This window comes from Parambassis ranga, chromosome 9 (assembly GCF_900634625.1).
Source record: "Parambassis ranga chromosome 9, fParRan2.1, whole genome shotgun sequence".
Classification (NCBI taxonomy): domain Eukaryota; kingdom Metazoa; phylum Chordata; class Actinopteri; family Ambassidae; genus Parambassis; species Parambassis ranga.
In genome coordinates, this window is record NC_041030.1 from 12,056,075 (window position 1) to 12,082,610 (window position 26,536).

The following is a 26,536-nucleotide window of genomic DNA, read 5'->3' on the forward strand; positions in this document are numbered from 1 at the left end:
TGATGGAATACATGGATGCCAAAGTCCCCACATCACAGGATGTAAAAAATTTTCTCTGTTTTATATGCTCTGTAAAGTCTACATTCCCTGCGGCTTTGCGAGCCTGTGTGCGTTGTTTTCACACACTTTATAATCATCGGTGACCTTTGTGATGCTGTGGGCTCTCCTCTCATTCACTCCCAGCTCTGTTCTAGGGTTACCGGCTGAACAGCCTTTGAGCTTTGCATACAAACTCAGCCAGCGCTCTGCTTTCAGAGTTGATCCCTGAGTCAAGTCTAAAGGTTTATCTACCGCAATGTGCATCCTCACAGCAGAGGTAGCTCTAAAGCAATGACAGGGTTTAAAAGTCAGACCTGCTTTGGAAAGCTTAGCCAGGATTTCCACTGCATGACCTAACGGAGAACACAAACACCTGTCATCTCGGGTCTGTCCCTGTCAGCTTACTTCACAGATGCTGAAAAAAAGTTGGTGTTCCAAAGCTTTAACAAGTGTCAGCGACTCTGTGTTTTTGTCTAATGGATGATCCATACTATTGATTTTCTGTGACTAATACTTCTCAATAGGGGGCGCCACTGCACTACTTTTTGGTCAAGTCATTGACTTTCTCATCAAGTTGGCACCAAGAGTAATACACAATTTTAATAACTTATCATTTTGCTTCTAAACTACAGGCATTCAGGACTGATGGTTAAAAAATCCTTTATCAATGTCTGACACTATTAGGTTATATATCAGCTTACAGACCTGATGGCTCAGTAGAAAGTGTATATTAATATATTTCTAAACCATTATTACTGTACTAAACAGTCTATATAAGCCTGGAGTTTCTTCAGAAATTCACCACCACCCAAAAAAACTAAAGCCATAAAACTATATAAACACCGCTTTGTTTGAAGCTGCTAAATGTTACAAGCTCATCTCAAGTTTTTCTAAAGGGCTCCATAAAAATCTGTTATTTCTCCTTCGGATGATTGATGGGACACTTCGTCCCCGCTCTGCTCCAAGGACCCTGTCCAGAAGTAATAACTCACCTCAGATATATGATGTTCTCCGTGACCCTCGCGCTGAGATGATGTACAGTGTGTGACCGCTTCCTTTGCCATTTTATTTTGCGGCGTATGGGAGCTCGCAGCTTTCGCACGCCTTGCGCACGACATGATCCTATTGGATGAGCAAGGCAGGGGATATGGCAAGTGATGAGAGAGAGAGAGCGAGAGAGAGAGAGAGAGAGATGCTGTCTTTCCAACAGCAGACACAGAACGCTGGTTAACAGACTCCAGATGCCTTCACAGAAAACGCACCTCTCTCTGCTCCGTGGGTCTCCTCCTCTTCGCTGAATCACGCAGATCTAATCTGATCTCTCTGTTGTCGAAGATTATGGGGTTTCATCCAATTTCAGAGCACGTGGAACGCGTATTTACGAGCCTGGCGGTTGCGCGTCCGTCCTCCCTTTGATGGAGGAGCGTGGCGGTGGTGCATCGGTGGAAATGAGTGAGAGGTGCAGAGGAAGAGATAATCCATGAAGACACCAAGAGCTCCTGTGCGTTTGCTCAAGGTCAGCGTCTAGCCTGGTTAAGATTATGTCCATGTGGAAACAACAAGGACGGACTTTGACGCTTCCTCTCCGGGGACGAGGTTGCCTGGGGATGCCCCCTGAAAACCAAGAGTTTCTCTCCGTGCTTGCAGCTGGCAGTGAAATCCCTCCGCTGGCTTGATCATGCTCGAGCTTTAATTTTGACAATCTGCGCGGAATATTTCTTGTTCACCCTGGAGACAAAGTTTCCTCTGCTCTGCTCGACGGCTGGATGATTTATTCGCACACTGATTTGTTTATCGTTCGCAGTTGAACCCGGTTGGGGTGATTTACTGGCTGCTGGTTAAAGGTGTGTGTGTGTGGGGGGGAGCAGCGGCTGGATTGAATTCCAGCAGAGCAGCATCATCACGCATCCAGCGGCAGCCAGCTGTGGAGCTTCTGCACGGTCACATCTGTCGTTGTTGTCGCTGTCCATGGTGCTGAAGCCGTGCTCCAGGAATGGTGGAGACGCTGAGTATCGCAGTGATCGGTGCTCCCGGAGTGGGCAAAACTTCTATAATCCGCCAGTTCATCTATAACGATTTCTCGGAGGTGTACACGCCGACCAGGACCAGATATGTGTACAGACCCTCTGTCATACTGAACGGGAACATGTACGAGCTGAAGGTTTTGGACGTCCCGCCAATCTCCTCTTTTCCATCCAGCTCCAGTCAGGTATCTGTCTCAGGACTTAGATGAATTAAACTTTTAAAAGCATTGATGGATTCTCCACATCTTATTTACTTATTATACAAGTGCCAGGCTGCTACCATTTGTCCAATTTTATACATTCTGCTATCACTATCAGATGTCCCCCAGTCTACTAGTTGCTATGGAGACCTGACTGACTTAAAGCCTCAGAGCTTCACTTTGAGGTTGTAAACTCTCTCTCTCTCTCTCTCGCAACCCCCTCATGAGGACGGAATGCCTTATTAATCACGTCTCCACAGACCCGTCACTAAGAGCAGTGTTTAGTGTCATATAAAAGCTGAATACATGCTTCCTGGTAGGGGACATGTTGCGCCTCTGCAGTGGAAAAAAAATAAGAACAGGACTGTGCTGCAGGCATCACCACAGCACCTGGTTAAACTCTCCTGTTTAAATATAGAGCAGGGTGCCCTTTTATTTGAGACCACAGGTCATATGCCACAGCTCATTAGGTGAAGACATGTGATTGCAGGATCAGAGCAAAAATACACTGTAGGTGTGCAGCGGCTTTTGCTTTTAGCTTCTTGTCAGGATTTGAGGAATGGGTTTAAATAATTGATTATGTGGTGCTGGAGTAGACTGCCTTTAGATGATTACCTGTGTACTGATCCCTTCCTAATGCAGTTAAATGATGAGCAACAGATTTCAAAGGCCTTTTTTATAGTGTAAAAATATTAAAGTTCAGCACAAGCTTATTAGAAGAGGAGGCAGCAAATACTAATGGTTACAAAACACATTTATCATGAGTTTCAGTCACATTGTTTTTGATTATAGCAGTGTTAGCCTGTTGTCTTTTATCAATAGCAGTCAGGTAGATATGTTGACAAAATATCACAATGCTGAAAAGCAGGTGATGGAAATGAGGTTTCTTGTAAACAAAGAGTGTTCATAGAACAGACACACATGTTCAGAAAGTGGAATTTCAATTTTCTTTTCAGTTTGGATATTGGAAACTTAAAATGCTGACAACTGAATTAGAGGGAGAAAGAAAAAAAACATGAAAGGAGAGACAGATAAAGAGAGAATAAGACAGAAGATTTGATTATTATAGGAACTCACAGCAGCCTGCCTTCACATGATACCCTACTAAAAACCTATTGCCACCCAAATTTTCTTTGGCTTCAACAGTTTGAAGTAACCCTCTTTTAAGTCTTAAATCCTGTCTTTGTGGTTTGATCAAACAGTGAAGGGAATTCGTGGGGGGATTTAGAAAGACAGAGGGTAGTCTGTTTGATTTGTTAAACTCAGACTGGTGTAGCATCTCATCAGCTGCGAATAAAATTTAAAGTACACTTCTACACAGAAGGGAAATTATGGATGTTGTCCCTACAATCACTTACATATTCCAGCATTTAAAAGTCCAATTGTTTTAAGATTAGCTTGTATTTATTTAGCTTCAATAGCAGTCCAAATTGTCTTCAAATGCTTTGCAGAACTACGAGAAGGAAAAACAAAATGTCCTGCTTGAGGCCAGGTTAGTACACAGGCGAACATGCATACATGCATACATCTTGTTTTTCTCTTTATTTGCCCCAAAGGTCTTCACTGTGTGCATTGCTGTATAAATCAGCAACCAAACAAAATGTGACCCCTCTCCAAGACCCTGTCGACCTGCAGTGTTTGTTTGACCCCTGTCCATTGCTGCCTCGCTTAAGAGGCTGTGGTGCTTTTGAAGATAGAAATCTCCAAGGTCACCAGCTGAATGTTTCTTTCCCCATCATCCGTGTCTCAGATAGCCCTCTCAAAGAACAGCTATCTTCACAGAAAATGAGATCAGGCCAAGCAGGAGACAACAAACGAACAGCTTGAAATGAAAGGCCTCTCAAAGTGTTGGTTTGCCATGCTCTTAAAAAAACAAAACAAACATCTGACGGACAGCCTGTGGGCTCAGAGTGATCACCCTGTCAGAGCTACACACAGCTCTTCCACTAGATTTAACTTTTTATTGGTAGGTGTAAAGAGTGTGTCATTGTTTCCTTCCCACAGAGACCCTTTGTTAAGACATCACGTTTCTTCTTTTCTCAGCTAAATGGTGCTTGACCCCCATTAGGGAACAAGCTGGTAGGTGTGAGCAGAAAGTGGGAGTAAGGCAAGATGTGTCACATGAGCGTGGAGTGTGGGAGTGTGTCCCAAAGGTTGAGTCACACGAGAAAGCTTTCATAATTTGATATTGTGTGAAGGTTTGGTGCTAATTTTAGAGCTGTAGTGCAGTGAGAGCGCCTGTGTTTGGCAGGCCCTTTGTGGAAGGTGTACAACAGTGAAAACCATTAGCTGAGTGCTGCCACAACATTTCTATCAGACAGATTTATGGTAACTCATTTGCTGAGGAATGACCCTGTGAGGCCTGCTGTGCCTTTTCTTCTCCTGCTTGTTGTGAAGCCCTCTCTCTTGCTTTGCTAGTGAGGATAGTGACAAGGGGCATTTTTGAGTCATGGCTCTCATCTGTATTCACCCTCTGGACAAAATAAAAAAAAACATTAAGGTCAGGGGCTGTGGGCAAAGTGAGAGGCGAGTACTGCCACTACAAAGAACCCTGATTGAAATTTACTCGCTGTACACGGCAAATTGAATTAAAGCACAGCTCCCTGCTAGAACACTGCTGGGAATAAAAGGCTAACAAGGACAGAGATGGAATTTGCTGCAGTCAATTAGAAAGTTTGCACAGAGTTTAATGGACACAGTCAGAGTATAAGGGTTAGCAAATGAGGTTCTCTAGAATTTGTGATGAATAAGCAGCAGAATGGAGTGAGTCAGTGAACGTCTCCAACCCGGTGCAGATTTGTCGTTCGTTTGCTTTGCAGCGTGTCTGCCTCTTCCTGATAGTGCTGCATTTAGAGAGCATCTGTCACAGTGTGTCGATATTGGTGAAGACAGATGGATTTAAGCCTGACAGAAGATTCTGCATGATTTTTCCTGTTGTTCTTTTCTTTTTGTATCGCTGTAACTTCCTCCCACACACAGTGCTCCTTCTTCCCTTTTTTCCCTGCTCTGTCTCTGGATGTTTTCTCTGTCAATACTTTAGGTGATAACAGCAAGGGAAACAATCACTTTTCATGTCACGCTGTGTCACTTGGGAGGAGAATATTTGTTCATCTGTGGTTTACAAATCAGTTAATTGTGAGTAGGTGACATAATCAGAAAGCTTTATTTTAGATTTAAACCGATCTATAATACTGAGATAATTACTAACTCAGGTTTTACTCACTGTTAGGTTACAGTGATTAAATGAATAGCTAAACATCAATAATCTATTGACTCTGTGAATTCAGTCACAAGCCACAAGCCATATGTTTTAAATATGTTTGGACGATATATATACTATTTATAAGGTTGAGACTGAATGACCACACTTCTGTTTCAGTTAGGTTGCTATGGATACAGCCGTCTCACAAAGCTAAGTGGTTCCTGGCTGTAACTTTGTATTTAATAGGCATACTTATATTATATCTCTCAAATCTGACTGCCATCCGAGAAAGTGGTCGCTCCAAAGAATTCTCTGAAAGTAGTTTCACCTCATCAGTGCCTGTGTTATCAATGAATCTGGTTGATCCTTTTAGCGCCAACTTAAACACGAGCAGTTCAGCCAGCAGACTGTAGTGGTTACCTTGGAATAGGTGATCATTGATAATAGATTTTAATTGCATATCAGCCAGTGTGGCCTATGTGTCACATACCCCCAATCCCCCACGTCACAGTTTCTAGCCTCCCTATTGCGCTCCTGAGTATTGATCCATCACAATCACTCATTACCATTAAGCTGCTTCCCTTAACATCAGGGGCCATGACAGCTTTTGTCAAGGAAACGTATTCAGCTTGGCTCTTGAGGAGCGATGGATGGGATGCTCTTTTTCTGCACTGTGGTATGAAGAAAGATGGACACAGACAGTGGCACCACACTTCACATTCACGCTCTCCCACAAGTGCACTCTCACATGCTGCAAGCACACACACACACACTCACATACATAAATAAACACACCCACACATGCATGTATTAGATTTGGTCTGGTGTAGTGTAGTGTGCTTTCCTGTCGTTTTATTCCTTTTTGTTTTTGCCTGTTTTGGTTTGGAGAGGTAGTATGGCTGTTCCAAGCCCCTCCTCCACATTTAAAAACAGGACTTGGACGACAAAGAGATATGAGAACACAAGCTGCTATTTTTAGCCCAAGGGATGTGAGGCTGCAACTGAAGCCAGTGTGTGCATCTCACCTCGTCAGCTGCCTCAATTATCAGTAAAGGGTGAGCTGTGATGATATGCTTTAGTGTGACAAGGATTTATTTATTTTTGTGTTTGGCAATGACTGATCTAATTCTAATTTTTGGTAACCTGTTGCACAAAACAAAAGAAAAAAACATCACACTTTATCGCAGTTTTCAGAACAGTGTCCACCTTACTCATCTGATTGCAGTGATCTTGCTTCTGTGTGCTTGATTGGCTTCATTACCCTTCTGCTGATGTGTGAGGCTGTTTCTTCCTCTCGACACAAACACGCCACTACCCTCATCCAAACTGAAGAGAGGGAAATTTGTGTTAGCATTATAATCAGATCTAACACCCATCATCACCTGTTCTTTACAGCCTCCCCTGTCACAAATTATCATCACATCTTGACAGTGGCTTTGCAGCATGCCCTGTTTAGATGCATATTTCCCCAACCTTGGCAGCAATGTAATTATATTTTTCACATTCCTGTCTCAAGTTGCACAAGCCATCACAGGAGGCAGAAAAAAAATCATGTAATCACCACATGGAAAATGACTTTAACTCTGTAGCCAATCAATCAGTGTTGCACTGCTACACACCAGGGTCATATTAGCTTGCATGCTAATTAGAAGCATAGAAATTAAACAAGGTCTAACCATCAGCACTTTGATCAGATCCGAATCAGATTTTTCAAAGCGATACAATACAACAAACAGAAGAGGCCAAACCCTCAGTGCCCGAGGTTCAGGTGCATCAGTCAGAAAAGATCAAATACATCAAGCAGAACAGCTCTAAACTCGTGGCAGCACATGGCAACAGAAACTACATCAACAGAGACAGTGGTTGAACATGGGATTAGATTCTGTCTATATATATATTGTTTTTAATTCCTCAGATACAGTGGCACTGAACAGGCTATACATAATTGTTTGTTGCAGTCATCTGCTGTTTGCCTGATCAATTGAATTGATTTTGGTTCATGTCAGTACTGGTCCTTCATTAGAAGTGTGAAGGAACACCAGAGGTTACGATGACACATTATCTGTGCATCCCATGATTCACTGCTGCTTTTTTTTCTCTCATGCCAGTGATATTTTCTCATTTCCCTTCCTCCACAGATCTCCATCAGATCAAATCTTTATAAATTCGTTGCATGCTGTTAGGGATGGTGGTGAGCTTGTGAGAAACACAGCATGTGCATAGGAATTGGTCACTGCATCCCCATTGATCCAAATGTCTCCCCAGTGAGGTGGAAATGTACCCACTAGTGCTATGCGCTTTAGTTACACTTTAAAACTCATTAGCATCAAACAAATGTTGCTGTGTTGCCACATTGCATGTGGTTGGCTTTACAAAGCTTGGCTAACAGTTAAAGAGTGTTCTTTTTTTCATCTCCTGGCTTAAGGCCGAGTGTTTGCTTGTCGCTAACCTCTGTCATTGTCCTTGAACATGTGTAGCTAGGAGACTGTGCAATGCTTTCTGCTGGGTAGTTACCACGTTTTATGACTTTGTTCCAGGCTGTGAGGCTCACACAGCTCTGCCAGCTTGTGGAATTCATTGAGTCTGCACTTTTTACAGCAAACCACAGGGCCACCTTGCTTTAGAATATGACAGAATCTCATGCAGTTCAGCTGCTCCTTGCTACAACTGTACTATAACTGTATTCAGTGTATATGCACTGCAAGCTTGAAGCTCTGTGGGTGCTTTGAGCTTAAATTTAGACAATAACAACAAGCCTCTAGGTTTATCTTTTCATGTTTTACACTGAAAACTTTCTGTCACCATGGAACAAAATTCAGCATCTACCCTCATCATCAGCCACATTTAACCATGAATCTACATTAGTCCAATGCAATTTAGGCCATGTTGGCTTTGGAGGGATATCTAATTTTAAATCCATAACAAAATGCAGTGTGTGTTGGCAGAGAGCAGCATCTTTATGACGTTAAACTGACGTCTGGTGCCAGCTGGGTCCACACATTAATATGCACTTTCTGGAAACCTTGAAGCCAACACACATTGGGCCAATGTGTGAAAAATTTCACAGAGTGAGCAAACCAACTGACAGTCCATGCCATCACTTGAGTGTGCGAACGAAAAATCCTGGCTTATTCGTGTTTCTCTGTGTCCTCTAGGAGTGGCTGGATCTGCGCTGTAGAGGTGTCCGCAATGCCAACGCCTACATCCTGGTGTACGACATCTGCTGCGTGGAGAGCTTTGAATATGTCAAAATGATCAGACAGCAGATAGTGGAGAACAGGTATGAGCTCACCAGAGAGTTACTGATCATATAACAGCTGATGTAACCCCCTCTGAAAACCTCCTGTCACTCGTCTGGAGACAGCATGTAATTTCACAGCCTGCCACAAAGACGTACAATTACATGATTGTGACAGTGATATTTGCTTGTGGTGATATCTTTTAATTCAGCTCAACCGTCCCTGCACCACAGCAGTTTAATAATGACATTTGAGCCTGGCCTTGCTGCATGAGAGACGCCTGAGATGTCACTGGTGATTTAAAGATTATATTTGGCATATATCGGCTTTTATTGGACAGAACACTGCAGGAAAAGGCTTAAAGGTCTGCTGGCTATCTTTGTAAGTCCATTGAACAGTAATGCTGACAAAAAAACATCACATACTCCATCACCCTCACAATACTGGCCGACCTGCATACATTTACATATAGAAAGGTGAATTGAGTGTGCTCATTTGTTTACCATGTTGTACATGACCAAACGGCCACTGCAGAGCTCACCCCTGCTTTCCTGCAACGCCTAATGTGTGATCATGAATGTTTATTGCTCAAGACAGAAACCCATTATTGCCAGTAGCTAGGGAAGGTAGGGGGTGATGCAAAAGGAATAGAAAACAGGAGAAACGTGTAATCGCATAAAAACATAACATCAGACTGGAGGAGAAAGACACAGGTATTGTATGTGTGTTGTTTTATTTCTACCTTTTTTTTAGTTTTTTAGTCTCCTAACTGCAATTTGGGAAGGCTCATGACAGCAGTCATTGCATCCACGCGCTCTCGTGCAGCACATCTCATTCTGCAGAACTGCTCGAGCCTCAGCAATATGCCAGGAGACGTTTTTTTAGGTCTGTTTTTGTAAACACAACCTGTAAAAGTGAGACGATTGATGTGTGTTTTCAACTCCACTTTTTAAGAACTTTGCCTGGAGGCTCAAAGATTGTACTGGTACATCTCTGCCTCTTTGTCTTTCTCAGTCAGTCCATCTGTCAAGGCTTGCAAGGCGTGCAAATATGCAGAAGTTCTTGTCAAAATATGTAACAGAAGAGAGCCTTTGTTCTTGATAAGATCAGCATGTAAATGAATGCAGCAGCTTCAGCGACACCTGCACTCAACATGTCAGCAGATGTGTCGTGCTTGTACCTCTACACCTCTGTGTGTCCTTAGGTTATTATTATTTTTTAATAAAACAGTAACTTATTAGATTTTGCTTTCAACTAAGTAAAAAAAAACTTATGGTTAGAAATCCAATCATTTCCCCTCCACATAGCTGTACGAAACATCTTTTTAATTCTGGTAGTAGATTGGATTTCTAATCAGTTGTGACTGGAAGTGGTTGTTGATGTTTTTCATTAGCAGTTCAGGCCTAAGCTTTAAAAACACAGATCTTAGGATATCTCCCATACATTTTCCTGCTCAATAATGCTGTAAACCAGTCACTGCAGTGTGTGGTGGGAGGCCCCTTGAGCCTGTGTGCTCTAATCCTCCAGTCCGCCCACACACACCTAAGAAGGAAGGGAAAAACTATACACACAGACGCACAGCCACTATGACAGACACTGAGATGAAATTAACCTCTTTTATATCACATGTTCCTGCAGGGAAGGCAGCAGCAGCGAGGTGCCAATTCTAGTGGTGGGTAACAAGAGGGATTTGCAGCGGCAGCGTTTCATGCCTCGCAGGGCGGTGTCGGTGCTGGTGAAGAAGACCTGGAAGTGCGGCTACGTGGAGTGCTCTGCCAAGTTTAACTGGCACGTAGTACTGCTCTTTAAGGAGCTGCTGGGCATCGCTGTTGCACGGGGCATGCGTCAAAACCACACCTCCATCCGTCTTCAAGGGGCGCTACAGAGGAATCGCTGCACCATCATGTGACCCTAACAGCTCCCTCCACCGCTCAGGTGTGGAGAGGCAGTGGAGAAAAGGACTTTATTATCTAAATGGCTGGAAAAAAATACCCTGTGGCCTCTTGCTTTACTGAGCTGATTTTTCATAATGAGGTCTATTAGACTCTTGCGCTGTAAAATTTCACACATGGTCATCCAACCACTTCCTACACAAATTCTGCCAAATAAAATGTAGAAACAAGGAAGGTGGTAGAGGAGAAGGCAGGTGAAAACCAACAGCATAGCACAGATATTTTTTCTCACATTGTCCAGATAGTTCAAGATTTCCGGCTGTGCTTCCCAGTAATAACACAGCAGCAGGTCTGGGCCTGAAGGGACGGAGGCTGTGGTTGTGAGACTGAAAATGAAGGCAGCAATATCATTGAGTCTTCCTTTCAAAATGTTCACATCCTGTAAGGTTGAACAGAAGAAGCTCATGCCCAAATGATTTTGATTTTATTATCACGCAAATTAAGAGGCACACCATTCCCATCCACATGGGCTAGTAGAGGCATTGTAGCCTAGAAGGTACATTAGAACGTAATGTGAGTCAAGGAGAAAGGTTAAGTCTTACATCGGATGGTACTGCTGGTGTGACTGTGGGGGTATTTGTTGCTGTGCTAATACATAAAATGGAAGGGAAGTTTGTTTTGGTGGTGGTGGTGGGGGCTATAGGATGACTATAGGAGATAAATATGTTCCTAAATCTATACACCAATTCTTGGTGCCTATAAAAAAGACAACTTGCCTCCCTCACAATGTGGAAGGCTTCTTATAATAACTTTTAATGGGATAAAATGATAACTACCTGGTAAAATTGAGCTCTACTTGTCATCATGGGGGTAATATATGACAATAGCCTATTTAACACCCAAACGAAGTGTGTCAATGACAGAATAATGCAGAGAAAAATATGAATTCCTGGGTAGATTATTTCAAATGTACATAGACTATTAGGTGGTGTTTAATTTTAGATTCTAAGATGTACTGTAGTCTGCATTTTTCCTTCCCTGTCCCTATTAGAGACTTGGCCTGCGCTCTAAAACTGTTTGTTGAGATGAAGGGTGTTTTAAGGTTGTCTTGCAGCAGAAAATACTGCAGTCCATTATCATGATGTACTGTAGGACTTTAATCTGCTCCCTCCTCTCACTCAGTGTCTGTTTCTGATGAATACATTAAATCCAGGGAACTGGGGACCCGCAGGAGGCTGCGGAGCCTAAAACAAGAACCAGTGCACACAATGTCTGAGTGTATGAGACGGAGCGAGAGAGAGAAAGAGGGAGAGAGAGGCAGGTTTGATAGCTGACATTCAGGCTTGCAAAGGACAGACACGGCAAGATAAGAGACAGATGTTGAAGCTTTGGATTAAAACTGAGCAATAAAATCCCACAGGGATGTCCTGACTGACGATATGAACCACAATATTATATTAAAAATGCCTCAAATACAGAACATGTAATCCACTTATACAGAGATATCCTGCAGAAATAAGGAAGCAGCTCTGACTTACACAAAACACAACATCACAGACACATCAACAAAGCTTTCATATCAGTTTCTGAATACTATCTAACTGGTAATGTACGATTAAAAACTGCTTTTCATTTAATTAGGCCTTCATTGGCACTTTGTGAATCTGGCTGCACTGAAAGCAAAGCAGACCTATTGTACATAAGAGTGATTCATAGACTTGCATGCTTTTGTTGGTAGAGCCAACAGGTCAGGGTTTAATTGCACTGATGTGTAAATGTGATATTGTGTTTAATTTTTTGTAATACATGTTTTTTTCTGACACTATCGAACAGCTGAGTGGAGTGAATGTGGTTATTTTTTTTTCCTAACCAGCATGTGAGAGTGCAAACTCATGATTCTCCCCCACAGATGTAGTGTTGAACCCTTCAATCAGGGCAGATGGCTGTAATAGTTTCTTTTGTTTCTAGTTAAAAAAAAGAGAAATATGTAGCAGAGATATGATAGAAAGCAACTGTGTGTAGCATGAGTTCTCATCTTTGTTTGTGTGCACATTTCCAAATAAAAAGGGCTACTGTTTTTATCAGAAACATCACTTGTAATGATTTTTATGGTGTTGGTAACTGTGAGCATTTTTGTTTTTATTTTGACACGTAATGAAATATTAAATGCGTTTGAGAACAGCCTCTTCACTCTGGTTACTGTGCAGGCTTGAGATCATTTGACAACATTGCCATCTTGTGGTAAAGCATTGTTATCAGGATCTGGAATCAGTGGCAGTGGCACCGTCCAACTGCTGGATTTATGCTTGATTTTACTCTACTAAACTACATGAAGTTCTGATGGTGTCCCCTGTGTTTCAGCCGGCCTGCTTTAATTTAAGTGTGTGTGGTAATCAGTGCAGAAAATTTCGTTTTTTAAGGCTTGTCTATGACTATGTGTATGTTCCCCTCTCAAATTCAAGTACTCTCAATTTTGTGGTATTTTTTGGTATTTAGTCCATCCAGGTTGCTGTAGCAACAAGGGGTTCAAAGATGTCCAGACCTTTTCTGTCTCCAGCCACCAACATCTAAAGGAACTAAATCTTCTCAAGGTTGAAAAACAGAGAAGGCAAATTTTACCACACAAGAAAACAGGTCAAGTAATACGAACATGCTTTCTGAGTGATTCAGACATTGGTGATTTTGGTCGTGACCCCTGATGGGATCCTAAATTTAGGTCAAATGAGAGGTGCTAGAGGTGTGTACACTGTGTACATAAAAGTACAGGAAGGAAAGATTAATGATTAACCCGTTAAGTGTCTCAGTAAACTATGGCAGTGTGAACCAGGACCTCCTCCTTCTATTGATAGGCTCCACCTGTCTCCACTGCTGTGACCTGTCTGCTGTAAAAACTGTGTGCTCACCTGACCGGTGTCCTATCTGAATCAGCAGGCAAACCGCATGTCAAATGTTTAGGAATGTTTAGATAACAACGTCACGTGGTGCAGCTCTGGATCATAGACTTCATTTGATAGAGCGGTCATTCCCATTCACTCCACATTACATGAACGACCGGGTTAGTAGCCGCTCCCTCATACAATTGCTGCCATAAACTGTCCACCTCTGTCGTCATTGAAGTCGCTGATGGTTTGCTGACAGCCTTTCAGACTACACGGGTACCACCTAAGGCTTTTCCTCTCTATCCAGCCAAGCTCTGTGCTCTGAATCCTCTGCAGTCTGCATCAGCAAAGTGTCTTGGCATCACTTCTCGTCCTTCCTCCTGTGTCCATTCCGGCGTCATGTGAAAGGGGCTCACGGTGGTTTCTCTCGCCACAAACCCGGACCCTCCTCAGTCAAGCTCATTCGTCAGTGCCGACGTCCTCTCCCCGGCTGTCTACGAGGGGTAGTGTCCCTGTCCCCGCTGCCCCCGGTTTATCCTGCACCCCTTCGGCGTGCGGTGGAGCGGAGGATGAGCGAGCAAGGGAAGGGCTCGGCATCCGCCTCTGCCGCGGCCCCGGCACCAGGATCGGATACTTACAAAGGCTGGCTTTTTAAATGGACCAACTACTTGAAAGGGTACCAGCGGCGATGGTTTGTCCTCAGCAACGGCCTGCTTTCCTATTACAGGTAATACTGCAGACGGAGTGTGTATGATTTCTCAAAATAAACGCCACTTGTGCGCACAGCGACTCATGTTATTTCTGTGTCGGCGCATCAGTACAGCTGGCTGCCTCAGCTGGCTAGGAGCAGGGCTAAAGCTAGCTGTCAAACAGAGTCGGGTGTCTGTTTACTTCAAGCTGACGGTGTCAAAACGCTTTACTGTAACTCGCCGTAGGTTGCAGGAAGAGAACAACACAGACAGAGACACCAACATCAGCAACTCTTTTAACTTTATTGTGTAAAGTGCAGAAAAAGAAGCTACAGATGATGCCGTTGTTAGCTAGCAAACTAGGCTAGCTCTTAGCCTCCTGTCATGATCTGTCAGATGATCCAGCTGTCGGCTCCTCAATGACACTGACACGACAGTATACCCTGGTCATTTAACATGAAACTGAAAATGTCTACTCACTAATTATTGTTGCGTGTGTGTGTGTGTGTGTGTGATTGTTTTAATGACACACTTTCAAGTCTTATTACCATCACACTACTTTGCCAAGTGTATTCATCATTACATTAACTGGCGTTATTAAGCCAAGCTACTCAGTATGATGATCACTGTAAGCAGATACATTGCAAGTGGTATCATTCTGTCTTCACACTGACCACACAGTTACTAGCCTGTGAGCTAATGTTAGCTATACAACACCAGCAAAACACCTGTGGCTCAGGTGCTTCTCACAAGGGAGTCATGTTTCTACAGGTGTGGGTGTACAGGTGCAACAGTGAATGGGTCATAAAGCATGTCAGATCTCTGGGTGGCTAATGGTTTTTTGCTTATGCGCAGAAGAGTTATGTTTTTAAGGCTTTATACACGTCTGATCTGCCCATTTTCTTTAAGTGTCTTAAATCAAAAATTTCTCTTGCTCAGACAGCACACAATTTTCTAACCAGATTATAATACAACTGTGCCTACAGGTGAATTAACTAGTCTAGATAGGGGAGGTTTGACCTTGGGACAAAATCAGATGTAGGACAAGGTCCAGCATTTTTACAGTTTCCCCTTGAATCTGCTTCATTTCCTGACAATATGATGTTTTTGACAAACGAAAAACAGACCTTGCATTGATCTTATTTTGTCATAAATAAGGTCAGTTCTTTCAATAACTCTCATTGCTTTGTTCTTGCATGTTTAACCAGTTTGCTTGCTTCCACTTGGCTGCTTTTGTCAACACTGAAATTCTCGGATTTATCACCTCCAGGGTCACTCTGCCCTTGGTGCACCCTAGAAGGTTTAAGCTATTTAATTTACTTGAAGTTGTTGTCCAAAATATCAATTGAATATACAGACTTCTGGTTTGTTTAAAAAAGACAGGCAGAGTATTTGGCCCATCTGGCCCAGTTATCCCTAATTAAATGGTTCACAACACAATGTAGGTTAGAGTTAACCTTCCCCTGCTAACTGCGCTATAAGTCAAAACTGTGACTGTGACGTTTAAATGCCTCCACAAATCAGAAATCCTTTAAAAGTCTACTAACATATAGCTCAATAGGATAATACAACCTGTAAATTATTTCAGCGATAACATAATGTGACACTAAGCTGATCCGTCAAGGATAATTGTCTTTTTAAATGTCATCTTCCATTATGGAGTTTAGAGTGCAAAATGAAGCGAGCAATGATTCACTGCCTTGTTCAACGGCACTTCTGAGTGGTGGATGCTAGTCAGTATGGAGGTTTTGAGCCTGGAACATTCCTTTTGGGTTGCAGAAATCTGATCAAACCCATTTCAGTCCATTCCATCCCATGCTGCAGTCTTGCCACACTTTCCCAAGCGGCCTGATTGTCTTTAGTTGTCAGCAGAGTGTAATTTGACAGAAAGGTATGGTAGACAATGCCTTCCTGCTCCTCCTCCTGCTCCGCCTGGCTGAGCTTGTGGTGAAAGGAAAGATGCCTGTTGCCTCTACCCTCTATTAATAGTCCATTATGTTATAAGGTGACTGCTGTCCCTGAAGTAAAGGTAGCCTGTCGACATCTGAGCACAGAGGCAGTGAAGCGCACAAGTTGTCCCATCCACTGATGTCTTCCTGGCAGACCACATTGTGTGTGTCTGACTTAAGGCTTTGTGCGCTTTGTGTGCGCCTTCTCTGACTGACTATCTGCACTTCTTTTGTGAGTCAAGTAAAAAGGAAACAGGCAAATGTGACAACATTAATTATTGTGTCTTCATTTCATGTCAAGTAATAATTGTGTCTCACGCTTCCTACAGCATGAACGATTTTGTATAAGACTGATAAATAGAAAAAATGCAAGTTAAAGTGAAAATGACTGCAGCACACAGATTCTTTACCATTGCTTCTCTATATTAAGGGCTTGGTAATGACATTTTCAACAAAATAATGGTCATGTGGAAATACACTTTACATCAGTTGTGGTCCAGCATGCATCGATTCATTGTTTGATTTGCAGTGTTCAATATTTCCTTGGCCCCTTTTAAAGGCAGCTTTATATTTCTGATAAATCCATAGTGAGTAACATGCCTGCTAGAGGTCTAGTCAATAATCCACGGGATTGCTTTCTTTACTGTAGGCCTGTAGTTGTTTGAGCAAAAGCTTAGTTCACTCCACCAGGAGCTGAGAAGCCAGGACTGTAATCAATGTCCTGATTCTGCAGACCGACTGACCCACTCAGCACTTGCCACTGTTAAATTGTAATGAGTTTTAGAGAGATTCAACGTTGCGCTGCTTATTGATTACTTTTGGCTCTAATACTGCAAGCCTGGCTGTGTTTTATTTCACATCAGGCTTGTGCCTTTTCTAGTTTTTAATTCCTGTAAAGAGCCTTATTGTGCTGAATGGGACATATGACAAGACCTTTGTCTCCTCATCCAACTAAGTGTCTTCAATTTTTAATTTCTTAATTGACTTTTCCTCCTAGTTTTAATACTTTCAGCACTACTTACTCACCTCTTAAAGTAAATCCGGCTTGGTGTGTTACAGAAGATTACAGGGCATTAAAGCTTTGAGCGCTATTGAAGCTGCCATATCAGTGAATCCGGCCTTGTCTTTCATAGTAGGCTAGGCCCTCCACATTTCCTTCTCAGCCGCGGGAGGGTAACTAGATAGTATCAGTTTAAGTGCTCGCTGGGGGTTCAGCACCATCTGTGAGAGTCAGGTTATGGTGTTGCTGCTCACACACTCAGTTCCTGGGTGCAGGATGGGAGGGAGGATAAAGAATGGTGAGCTAGCCAACCTTGAACTATGAACCTAAACTCTGTTTACTAGCATGGCAGATCAGTAGAGTAGATGGAGCAAGGGATGTGATCTAATCATGTTAGTGGGCTCTTCATTGGTCTTAGCACCTGCCATGCACATGCGAGTTTGTATTTGTATGTGTGCATTTGTGTCTATCTCTCCGGGGGGGTCTTTTGTGTTTTATTGTGAAGGTGAGAGCAGCAGAGTGATGTTGAAGCAAGTGGGTTGTTTGGCTAGGTTCTCAGCTTCTCATTGTTTCAGTCTCTCAGCAGGTCATTTCATGCTGTCCATGTTGCAGTATCATTGCTTTGGTTTGCTTGTCTTATGTTTCTTCTCTGTCTTTAGCATGACAGGTTCTTCTGCATTTTCTGTGCTCTCTTCCTCCATATCTTGTGATATTATAGACCACAGCCACAACAAAACCTGCAGTATCTACATTCTGAAGCATTGGGTAGTCCTATTTCCTCAGCCTGTCTCTGTATGTCACGTCATGCCTATGGCCGTCTGTTCTGTGTTTGTTCACCGGTTGTTGTTTTGTCATTACATGCTCCAGATCGGTGGATTTGTGTTTTATGAGGATGTGTGCACAGGGGACTGACAGGTAAAGCACTGCAATTCTCTCCTGGCTCAGCGCAACATGCAGGACCTTTCTCATGCCTTCAGCTGCCCCCATTCACCTTTACATCCCCCTCTACTAGTGCCTCAATGCCCCTGTAGCCCTTATCTTTCTTCCCCAGCTTTTGTTGTTTCCTTGACTGTGTAATTTCATGGCCTTTGCATGGCCTTTCCTCCCCACAGGGCAGAAGCGATCAGTGTGGATCTCATCTTACTCATCAGCAGCACATTCAGTTTGATGACCCACTTACATTCAGGACTATGCAGCTGAGCTCGGCTGCATGAGTCAGAACACTGGGCTGTTGAGGATCCCTGCCTGTCCACCGCTCTGCTTCGCATGGCCCAGCGCAGTGTTGTCTGCACAACTGATGTGCACCAAGTGCCAGCAGAAGTGCAATACACTGAGGCGCTTGTTCTGGATTGGCATTGTAACAAGACTTGACTTTAGCCAGTAGAAGCTGTGTGAGGGAAGTCACAGCGCGGCGGAACTTTTAAATGCACTTCAACCTCTGACTTAATAAGGTAGCCACCACCTTGTTAATGTCAGCTGAGACTGGAGCTGGTGGAGCGCTTAGTGCTGCTGAGAGGCAGCTGCTTCTGGCAGTAAGAGCCCACTGAGGAGGGATGAATGGATGTTAGCACCCTCAGATAAATGCATATGATTGCATGGCTGCATGGTTCAAAGGGACTGTTTCCAGGAGTGTAGCTGGGCGAGCATGTGACATGGAGGGCTGAGAATACACTTGTTTCATTTGAAACAACCTCTGTACTTCAGCAGAGTGACTGGAGCATATGATTTTGCTGATTAGTGACTTCTCTGGTTGAAGCTGGTAATCAGCAAAGTCAGCGGTCTGTGGCTGGACTGAAAACTTGCTCTCCAAGGGACATGATGGTCCTTCCCTGCCCTACAGCTTAGCTCGCCAAACCATAACAAAATGTCAGACAGTCAGCTTTTCACAACAGCACACTACATGCAATGTATTCAGATTTTTTTTTCAGTGAATACAATTACTTGTAGCAACACTGACCTTGCTTAACCCTGTGCAGTTTTTATCTGTATTAAAAGCAGTACTAACTACACTGTATACAGTTTAAGATAAGTTCAAACTTGGCAGATTTAATTTGCTAAAAATAAACACTGGTCTGATTGTTCTGTTCTCACAAAGCCATCTGTACCTTGGTGCACAATAAACACAATCAGACAGGCTGATCAGGTTATTTCTGAGTCACTATGAGTGAACAAGTAAAACATAATACAGCCCTGAAAAATACATTTATTTTTCTTGAAGACTGCACACACAATGCATTGACACTGCCTGTCCCCCTTTCTCTTTGTTCTAATCTCTTGCCCTGCTGCTTTGGCTCTGTCTCCCTACTATCACTCTCCCATTTTTCACCACCTCTCACACTCTGTTCTCTCTTTGTTCACACTGTTATTCATTGTTTGGTTGTGTTCACTACAGAGGCTTGGAGCCAGACAATGGCCTTGTTATCTCCACTACTGTAGCCTTCTCAATGTGCAACAGTTGGCTGCCCAGATACCCACAATTCATCACACTTGCAGCAGAGCAGGCAAATGAATTAGTAGTTAAACAGATCTGATTTGTTTCATGTTCAACATTGCAGGTTTCATAAATGATCGTGCTTCAGAGATATGTGTTCAGTGATTAGGTTGCTTGGCTTTCAGAATGACTGACATCATCACTATGACAGTCCTCTGTCCCTTCCAACCTCCCCGCTTGTGCTCAGTAGTCGTAGTTGTACTATCCTACCTGCAGCCTTGCTGAACTGTATGAATATATTGGAATGTTGTGCTGATTAACCCATATTCAGTGTCCTCAGTTTTCTATGCCTTTTGTTTTGCTGCAGGACACAGGCAGAGATGGCCCACACATGTCGTGGAACGATAAACTTGGCCACAGCACACATCGACACAGAGGACGCCTGCAATATTGTCCTGAGTAGTGGTGGTCGCACTTATCATCTGAAGGCTAGCACGGAAGTGGAGCGGCAGAGATGGGTCACTGCACTGGAGTTAGCTAAAGCTAAAGCTATCCGCATGATGAACGATCAGTCTGGTAAGGGCAGCTGTAGCAAAGAGCTGCATGCATGCATGCTGTTTGTTGTGGAAGTGCAAACACCTGATGCCATCATATAGTCATGAGTCATTGTTCAGACATTAATGGTCAGAATGAAGCCTTGATGGTTAAAGGCTGGGTACATACAGTCTGAGCAAACATTCTGAAAAGGTGTGTTCTGTTTACATATATAGAAATGCTTGATCTGCCATTTGATATTCAGCACAGCTGTTGTTTCAGGTCACGCCCTCCTACTTTATTGTAATTTACATTCCATTGTGAGCCAGGAGAGGGCAGCGCTGTCTGCTTGGTCAAGTTGGAAAACAAACTGGAGTATGCTAATTTTGCTGTGAGAACTGAGCCTCCATTCAGCCTTCTTCCGACAATAGAACACTCTCCTTTCCAAAGGGGCTTTAATCTTATGGTTGTGTTAGATGTTTCTGGTCAAAGGCTGTGGGAAAGCCTGGGAGAAACGTTTTTCTTCACGTTTCACCCTGGCATCATCCCAGAGCCTCTCTGCCCTAGTCTTCTGCAGACAGGGTCTACAGAGACTGAGACAGGCTATATATTCCTCTGGCCTCCATTTGAAAGTCAGAACACTAAATATAGACTGAGTAGAGGATGTTCAGCACACGATTCCAGTAAGCAGGAGAATGGTTGTATTTGTGTGTATGCATTTTCAGATTATCAGGTTAACCAGCCAATGTACAGATAAAGCATTTGTGCCACTATAGTTTGGTGTCCGGTGTGGATTCATCTAGAACAATGACTCAGTTTGCGACTCTGTTTTTTCCTGGTGTTTTACAACAGAAGTTGGTCATTGGCCAGAGTAGGTGAAATAGACAGTAGTTTTATAATGAATAATAAAATGTCCACTTGAAAAACATTTTCAACAGCAGGCCATGTAGTGCAGCTCAGCAGTGTCTTTTTCCTACCTCCTAAATGCCCACTTCTGTCAACGTCACACCTCTGGATTTTAAGGCTGACTTTCTGTTAGTCTCATGTCCAGGCTGCGATAACCCCAAAGACACCATTAAGGTAAGGAGCTCTCCTTAGGTGCCATGGTTCTGGTTAACCTGAACATGATAAAAGGAGAATATGTGTGACATTCTTTTATTGTAGGTTCAACAATTTTTAAATATTTTATGTATTGTTGACCTTGAAATCCTTGAAATTTGCATCTGTGCTGTAATTTCCTGCCATGACTTTTACTTAGAAAAAGCAGTGCATTGTGTGCGCTTTGTCTAAGCTTTGAATAAGTAACTGCTTTAAAGCTTATAGAGAATGAAATGTGTGTGCCTTTGTGCCTTTCTAATGTTTCCTTTCACAGCTAATCTATCTGTGGGAGGACGATTTAAGAGGATGTTAGAAAAGGGACACAGTGTGAGTGTGTCTGCAGAAAATTAAGTAGCTCCTAATACAAGGAAGTAAGGGTGTATGTGTGGCTTAATGAAAATTAAATTTAATAATTTTGTAGTCACCTTCTTTGTCCAGTCAGTGATGGGGTGCCTACATTAATTAAGCTGCCCTCCCCTCCCTGTCAGTGAAAGAGCTTCTATGGATCTCTTCAGGAGACTGCATTATAAACCCTGGTCACATCAGTAGATAATTATAACTTGATATCCTCGATACAGCTTGTTGTTTCATTAGCAGCTTGTTGTGCTTTTTGGTTTTACCTTTGTCCCTTTTCTAAAGGTTCTGTTGTATAAATTCACTCTATTCATTGTGTGTGTAACTGACCAGAACCTTGAGTTAGTACTGCTGCCTTTCGATTAAAAGGGCCTCTCTTGAAAATTACCTGTCCTGTTGTTACTGTATATTGTTTTAATTTAGACTTAGATTGGATTTCGAACCGCTTCCTGTGTCTAGTCCTTGTAATTGGAGGCATATATACGTTCAGCAGATGGCAGTGTTTCCTCTCATGTCAGTGTGACCTGCCTTGTTTTTGCTGCTGCTTGTGAAGGTGGGACCGCAGCCCTTTGAATCACTTGCTCCAGTGCTGCCTTGAATTCATGAGCCTGACACACATTCCTATTTAAATTTAGCACAACTGACACATTTTCTTTTTGCGAAAAGCGATAAAGAGATTTCTGGATGCTGGAACCAGTCATCCAGTCAGGGATTTCTCTGGTTCTAGCAGACAATTAGAGCTGAGGCAGACAGGAGAATAGCTGCACATGACCCTGATGTGCCTGACATACAAGCTGATGCTTATCTTGAGTTCTTTAACAACAGTGCATTGATATGCATCAGTGTTTGATCAGTAAGTAAGTCTGACATCCTGTGGGTGATGTTTTACTCACATTGAGTGTGTGTGTGGATCAAGTGGATGTCAATCATGTTGTTCCTTTTGCTTATTTTATCTTTTGTTTTGACATCTGAGCATTTACAATAAAAGGTAGTTCTCTGTCCATGGTCCTGAAACATAAGAGGGTGAGGTGAGGGTAAAACAGGATCACTTCTTTAAACATGCTTCAGTTGTCATTTATCCCTGCCTCCTCCTCCTAGTCGCTTTTTTTTTACCCCTATACATTCTCACCAACAGTCGCTCTTCCTCTCTCTTTCAGTCTTGCTCGCTGTCTGGTGTTCCCGCCCCCTCCCTCTTTCTCTCTCTCTCTCTCTCTCTCTCTCTCTCTCTTTCCCCTTCTCTCTCTCAGTAAGCCGTTTACTGCTTTTCATCCAGCGGGGTTCAGTTCTGAATGGAATGACCTTCTTCTTTCTCCAACTCTCTCCCCTTTCACTCATTCTCTTGTGCTTAAAACATTAATATTGTCCTACAAACTCTGAAGGGAATCATACACAAAGGGATAAGGCAGAGCCTCCCTCGTGTAAGTACACAGCTTCTCTTGCATTTGTGTTGTACTCAGGAATGTGTGTGTATGGGAGATTGTTTGCATTCTGCAGGACAGGAGACTAAGATTAGAGGACAGAATATACAATTTAACGTATGCATTTTATTACATCAGCCCATGTGGCAGATACATGGCATCAACAAATTCATAACTCATAAATCATTTGATATAAATTTAGTGTGATGATACTGCCATTGTCATGAAAATGTATTGAATTACTTTTGTAGCTGTATGTTTTTTTATTATTATGTAATATATTTTATACGTTGTTAATTAATTGGCAGCTCCTTCCTTAGCAGTTACCATTGCATAGATCAGCCTGTGATGTGCTACTTTCTGAACTCCTGAAAGGGTGTTAGGAAATGACAGATGGTACGCTTATCATCTTCATCAATTAGTTCTGCTGCGGGTGTGTATTGAATTGCGTGTCCTTGTTTGTCTCGGATGTAAAAACAAGTGCCAGCAGAGGTCGATTTGCTAGATCAGCTTGGTCCCCAGTGACAAGAGAGATGCGGACGAAGAGATCAGAGTCAGATTCTGTTTTGTGGCATAACAAACATAATTGAAACCCAGCTCTTCACAGATATCATAAACCAATGTTGCTGTCCAACTATACAACCAGCCAGAAATGACTGTGTATTCTACTTTCCCTTTTAAAGCCATGATTAACTTCTTTCTCGCTTATCGCTACCTGTTATCTTCTGTGACTTTACCAGGAAAGTGTCCCAGTGGAATTAAATGTTTGCTGTGTCACAGTGGATTTTACTACCTCCATGTTGTTGGCCACATTGATTTGGTATCAACATGCCACCTGTTTTATCCCCCACTGGCCTCACTTATTAAACCTCCACTGTGTAATTGTTGTTTTCCTTTCAGTATCAACAACTGGAACTAATTGTCTGTTTCTGGGTTTGCTACCTGTTTAGCTCTTCTTTCCTCCATTATGTATCTGAAACAACATCAAGTAAAGAGGGCCTTTTTAGCAAACACTTATTGAATGGACACTAAATCACTTGAATGGGCAGAATTTTCTTCTCATAATATTCAATTTAATAAGAATTTTGTTCTCTGTCAAACAAGCTGCTTTAGTCTTCTGCTGATGTTAAATCAGAAACATGTTAGCGCTGTGCTTCTGGTTATTATGTTGCAGAAGTGGTTTGAGGAATAGTTGATTTTAGTTTTTGTGAGTGGAATTCTTGGCCTCATTTATTGTTTGTGTATGCTTTTTTAACCACATCTAAGGACAAGCTGTTGCCATCTTTGATGTAAGTGTAAGTTTATCTTCTATTAGATAAAATATTTGGTAAATGCTTTCAAGTTACTGTTGCTGTTTCACAAGCTAAATAGGTTTGAATTGGTCTTGACTTCGGGTGCTTACAGGGATATGTTGATCTAAAATCATGATTACATAGGATCAGTGGAAAAGCTTTGTTGAAAGGCTGTATTGTTTGAATCTTCATTATATTGCTGGTATTATTATATGGCTGTCCTTGCTACATGTGTGCTACTGCTGCTGGAATTCATTATTATGAGAGCATTGTATCCCAGTGCACATGTTTCCTCTCTGTCGCACACGCTGGGGCTTTTTGCTTTATCAGCTACAAATAGAAGTTAGGAATTAAAATATGAATTAGCTAAACATTGCGGTCAACTAAGAGAATAGAGGATCAATATTCAATTTCCCATTTTCCTCTATTTTTATCCTCTTATTGATTTCATTGTTGTGACACCGCTTTTTCATTGGTCAGGTAAAATGGTTTATGCCAACCTCTGCTATTTTCTGCACAGCTGGCCAAATGTAATTCTCTACTCGCGCTGCAGTCACCATTAGTTTGGTTTTGTTTTGCTGATGGTTGGAGGCCACTAGTTGGAAGCCCAGTTTTCTGTAAACATGTGGGTCTGTTCAGCTTGAATTTCCTGTGAAGGGCTTTAAGAGAAAGTCTTATTTATCAGCATGGCTCTGCAGCAAATGTGATGACCGAACAGTCAAGCCGCATTGGTGGTGTTTTTTTCACACATCTGAAGCTTTTTACCTTCTAAGACTTGTCAATGTGGTAGCTACGGATATGGCAAAGATGCTTATAGAACCTGGAGTGAAAATAATGTATTGTTAACTGTAGAAGCTGTATAGATATGAGTCTATGCCATCACAGTTTCTATGCAAGGCAAGGAGTCGACTCCAACATATTCATTAAAAAGTGTCTTAACACCTCACCCTATGGTCTGTAGGTGCACACTGGCCCTGTCTTTTGACATCTTGAAGCCTCTAGTGAATTTCTGGTAGTTTTGTGAAATTCTTCAGAGATATAGAGGTATCTGTTTATGATCAGTGTCACACAAAGTAATTATGCATCATACTGGCAGATGTGTGCTGTTTGGAAAGTCAGACTCCTGACCTTAAGCCCGTTAAATTGTACATAGAAGACATTCCACAGATATCACCGAACTGAAACTACTCCTCTAATGAGCACTGGTTCAACAGTACTGCTCATTCTGCAGCTCTGTCTGCAACCATGGAAACATTTGGTTAAGCTTGTGCTTATGAAGATGGCTTATTATTTGCTTCATAAATGCAAAATTCTGACTTTTTAAGGTCTGCCTGTGCTGAAGTTTCAGGATGTGAAAAAATGATTTCTTCTTTTTAAACATGTCTATATATATATTAATGTTGACATGTGTTCAGTAGATAGAAATATTGATTTCCTCTTATACATGATTTCTGCCTAATGGAGTCGATTATTTCTGCAAATTGTGGATTGACTAAGTAAGTAAAATGTATTTTTAACTACTCTAAGTCAGGGGATTTACACAGTGCCAACAATAGCAGCTACCATGCAAAGATACTACCTGGAGTTTATTTGCCAGTGATGACTGTGATGATTCATCGCCCCAGTGTTTTGAGAGTCTGCTATAATTTAACTCTGCTGCGATGGGCATTCATATGAAGTGTCTGTTAGTGATTACTAAATCATGAAGCTGATGCATGGTTCTTTTTACCATAAGGCAGTGCAGACTGACACAGGAAGCAATTACTCTTAACTCTTAGATTTGTGGTTAATTAAAGATCCCCCACCTCCTTTGGATAAGTCGCTTATTATCACCACAGGAGCATCAGTGCATTAGGGGAGCTCATTTTGGCTTGCATTTCACTCCAGTCGATTTTTCTCTTTCTGGGTCTTATATGGAAGTGGTCTTGTGTTTTTTCAATGACACTTAGCCAACACAGTGTCTCTCATAATAGGGTCCTTTCATGTGGATCAATAACATTTATATGTCTGGCTGCTGCCGCTGGAGTTAGTATAGCTGCATGTTTCAAACGATCTCTGAATGTGACTTCTGTAATGTCAAGATGTTTTTTCTTGAATGGGAAGAGTCCTCAGACTTGTACTGGTTTGTCTTTAATGAGCTCAGTGCTGTGAAGGTTGTGTGTTTTTTGGGTCCCTGCCTCTTAATGCAGTAATGAGATGTTATTTATGCTGTTTAGACACCATCCTTCTCTTAAGTTGATCTCAGATGGTTTGAACAACTCACATGCTGGTAGAAAAAAACAAGGAGATGAGTTTC

At 42.4% G+C, this 26,536-nt stretch overlaps 2 protein-coding genes across 3 annotated transcripts in view; both read left to right on the forward strand.

The window, feature by feature from the left end:
* The first annotated feature begins 2,032 nt into the window (after positions 1-2,032).
* Positions 2,033-10,613, forward strand: rasl10a (RAS-like, family 10, member A). Its single transcript, XM_028414954.1, has 3 exons — positions 2,033-2,248; positions 8,621-8,745; positions 10,343-10,613. The coding sequence occupies exons 1-3, from the start codon at positions 2,033-2,035 to the stop codon at positions 10,611-10,613; spliced, it is 612 nt and encodes a 203-aa protein (XP_028270755.1).
* Positions 10,614-13,609: 2,996 nt separating this feature from the next.
* osbp2b (oxysterol binding protein 2b) overlaps positions 13,610-26,536 on the forward strand; it is a 35,311-nt gene continuing 22,384 nt past the window's right edge. The window contains exons 1-2 of one of the 2 annotated variants that reach the window (XM_028413835.1): positions 13,610-14,202; positions 19,885-20,120. In XM_028413835.1, coding sequence (XP_028269636.1) covers positions 14,045-14,202; positions 19,885-20,120 — 394 coding nt within the window. In that variant the 5' untranslated portion in view covers positions 13,610-14,044. The remainder of the gene's footprint in view (positions 14,203-19,884; positions 20,121-26,536) is intronic. The other variant, XM_028413836.1, reaches the window with a different exon arrangement.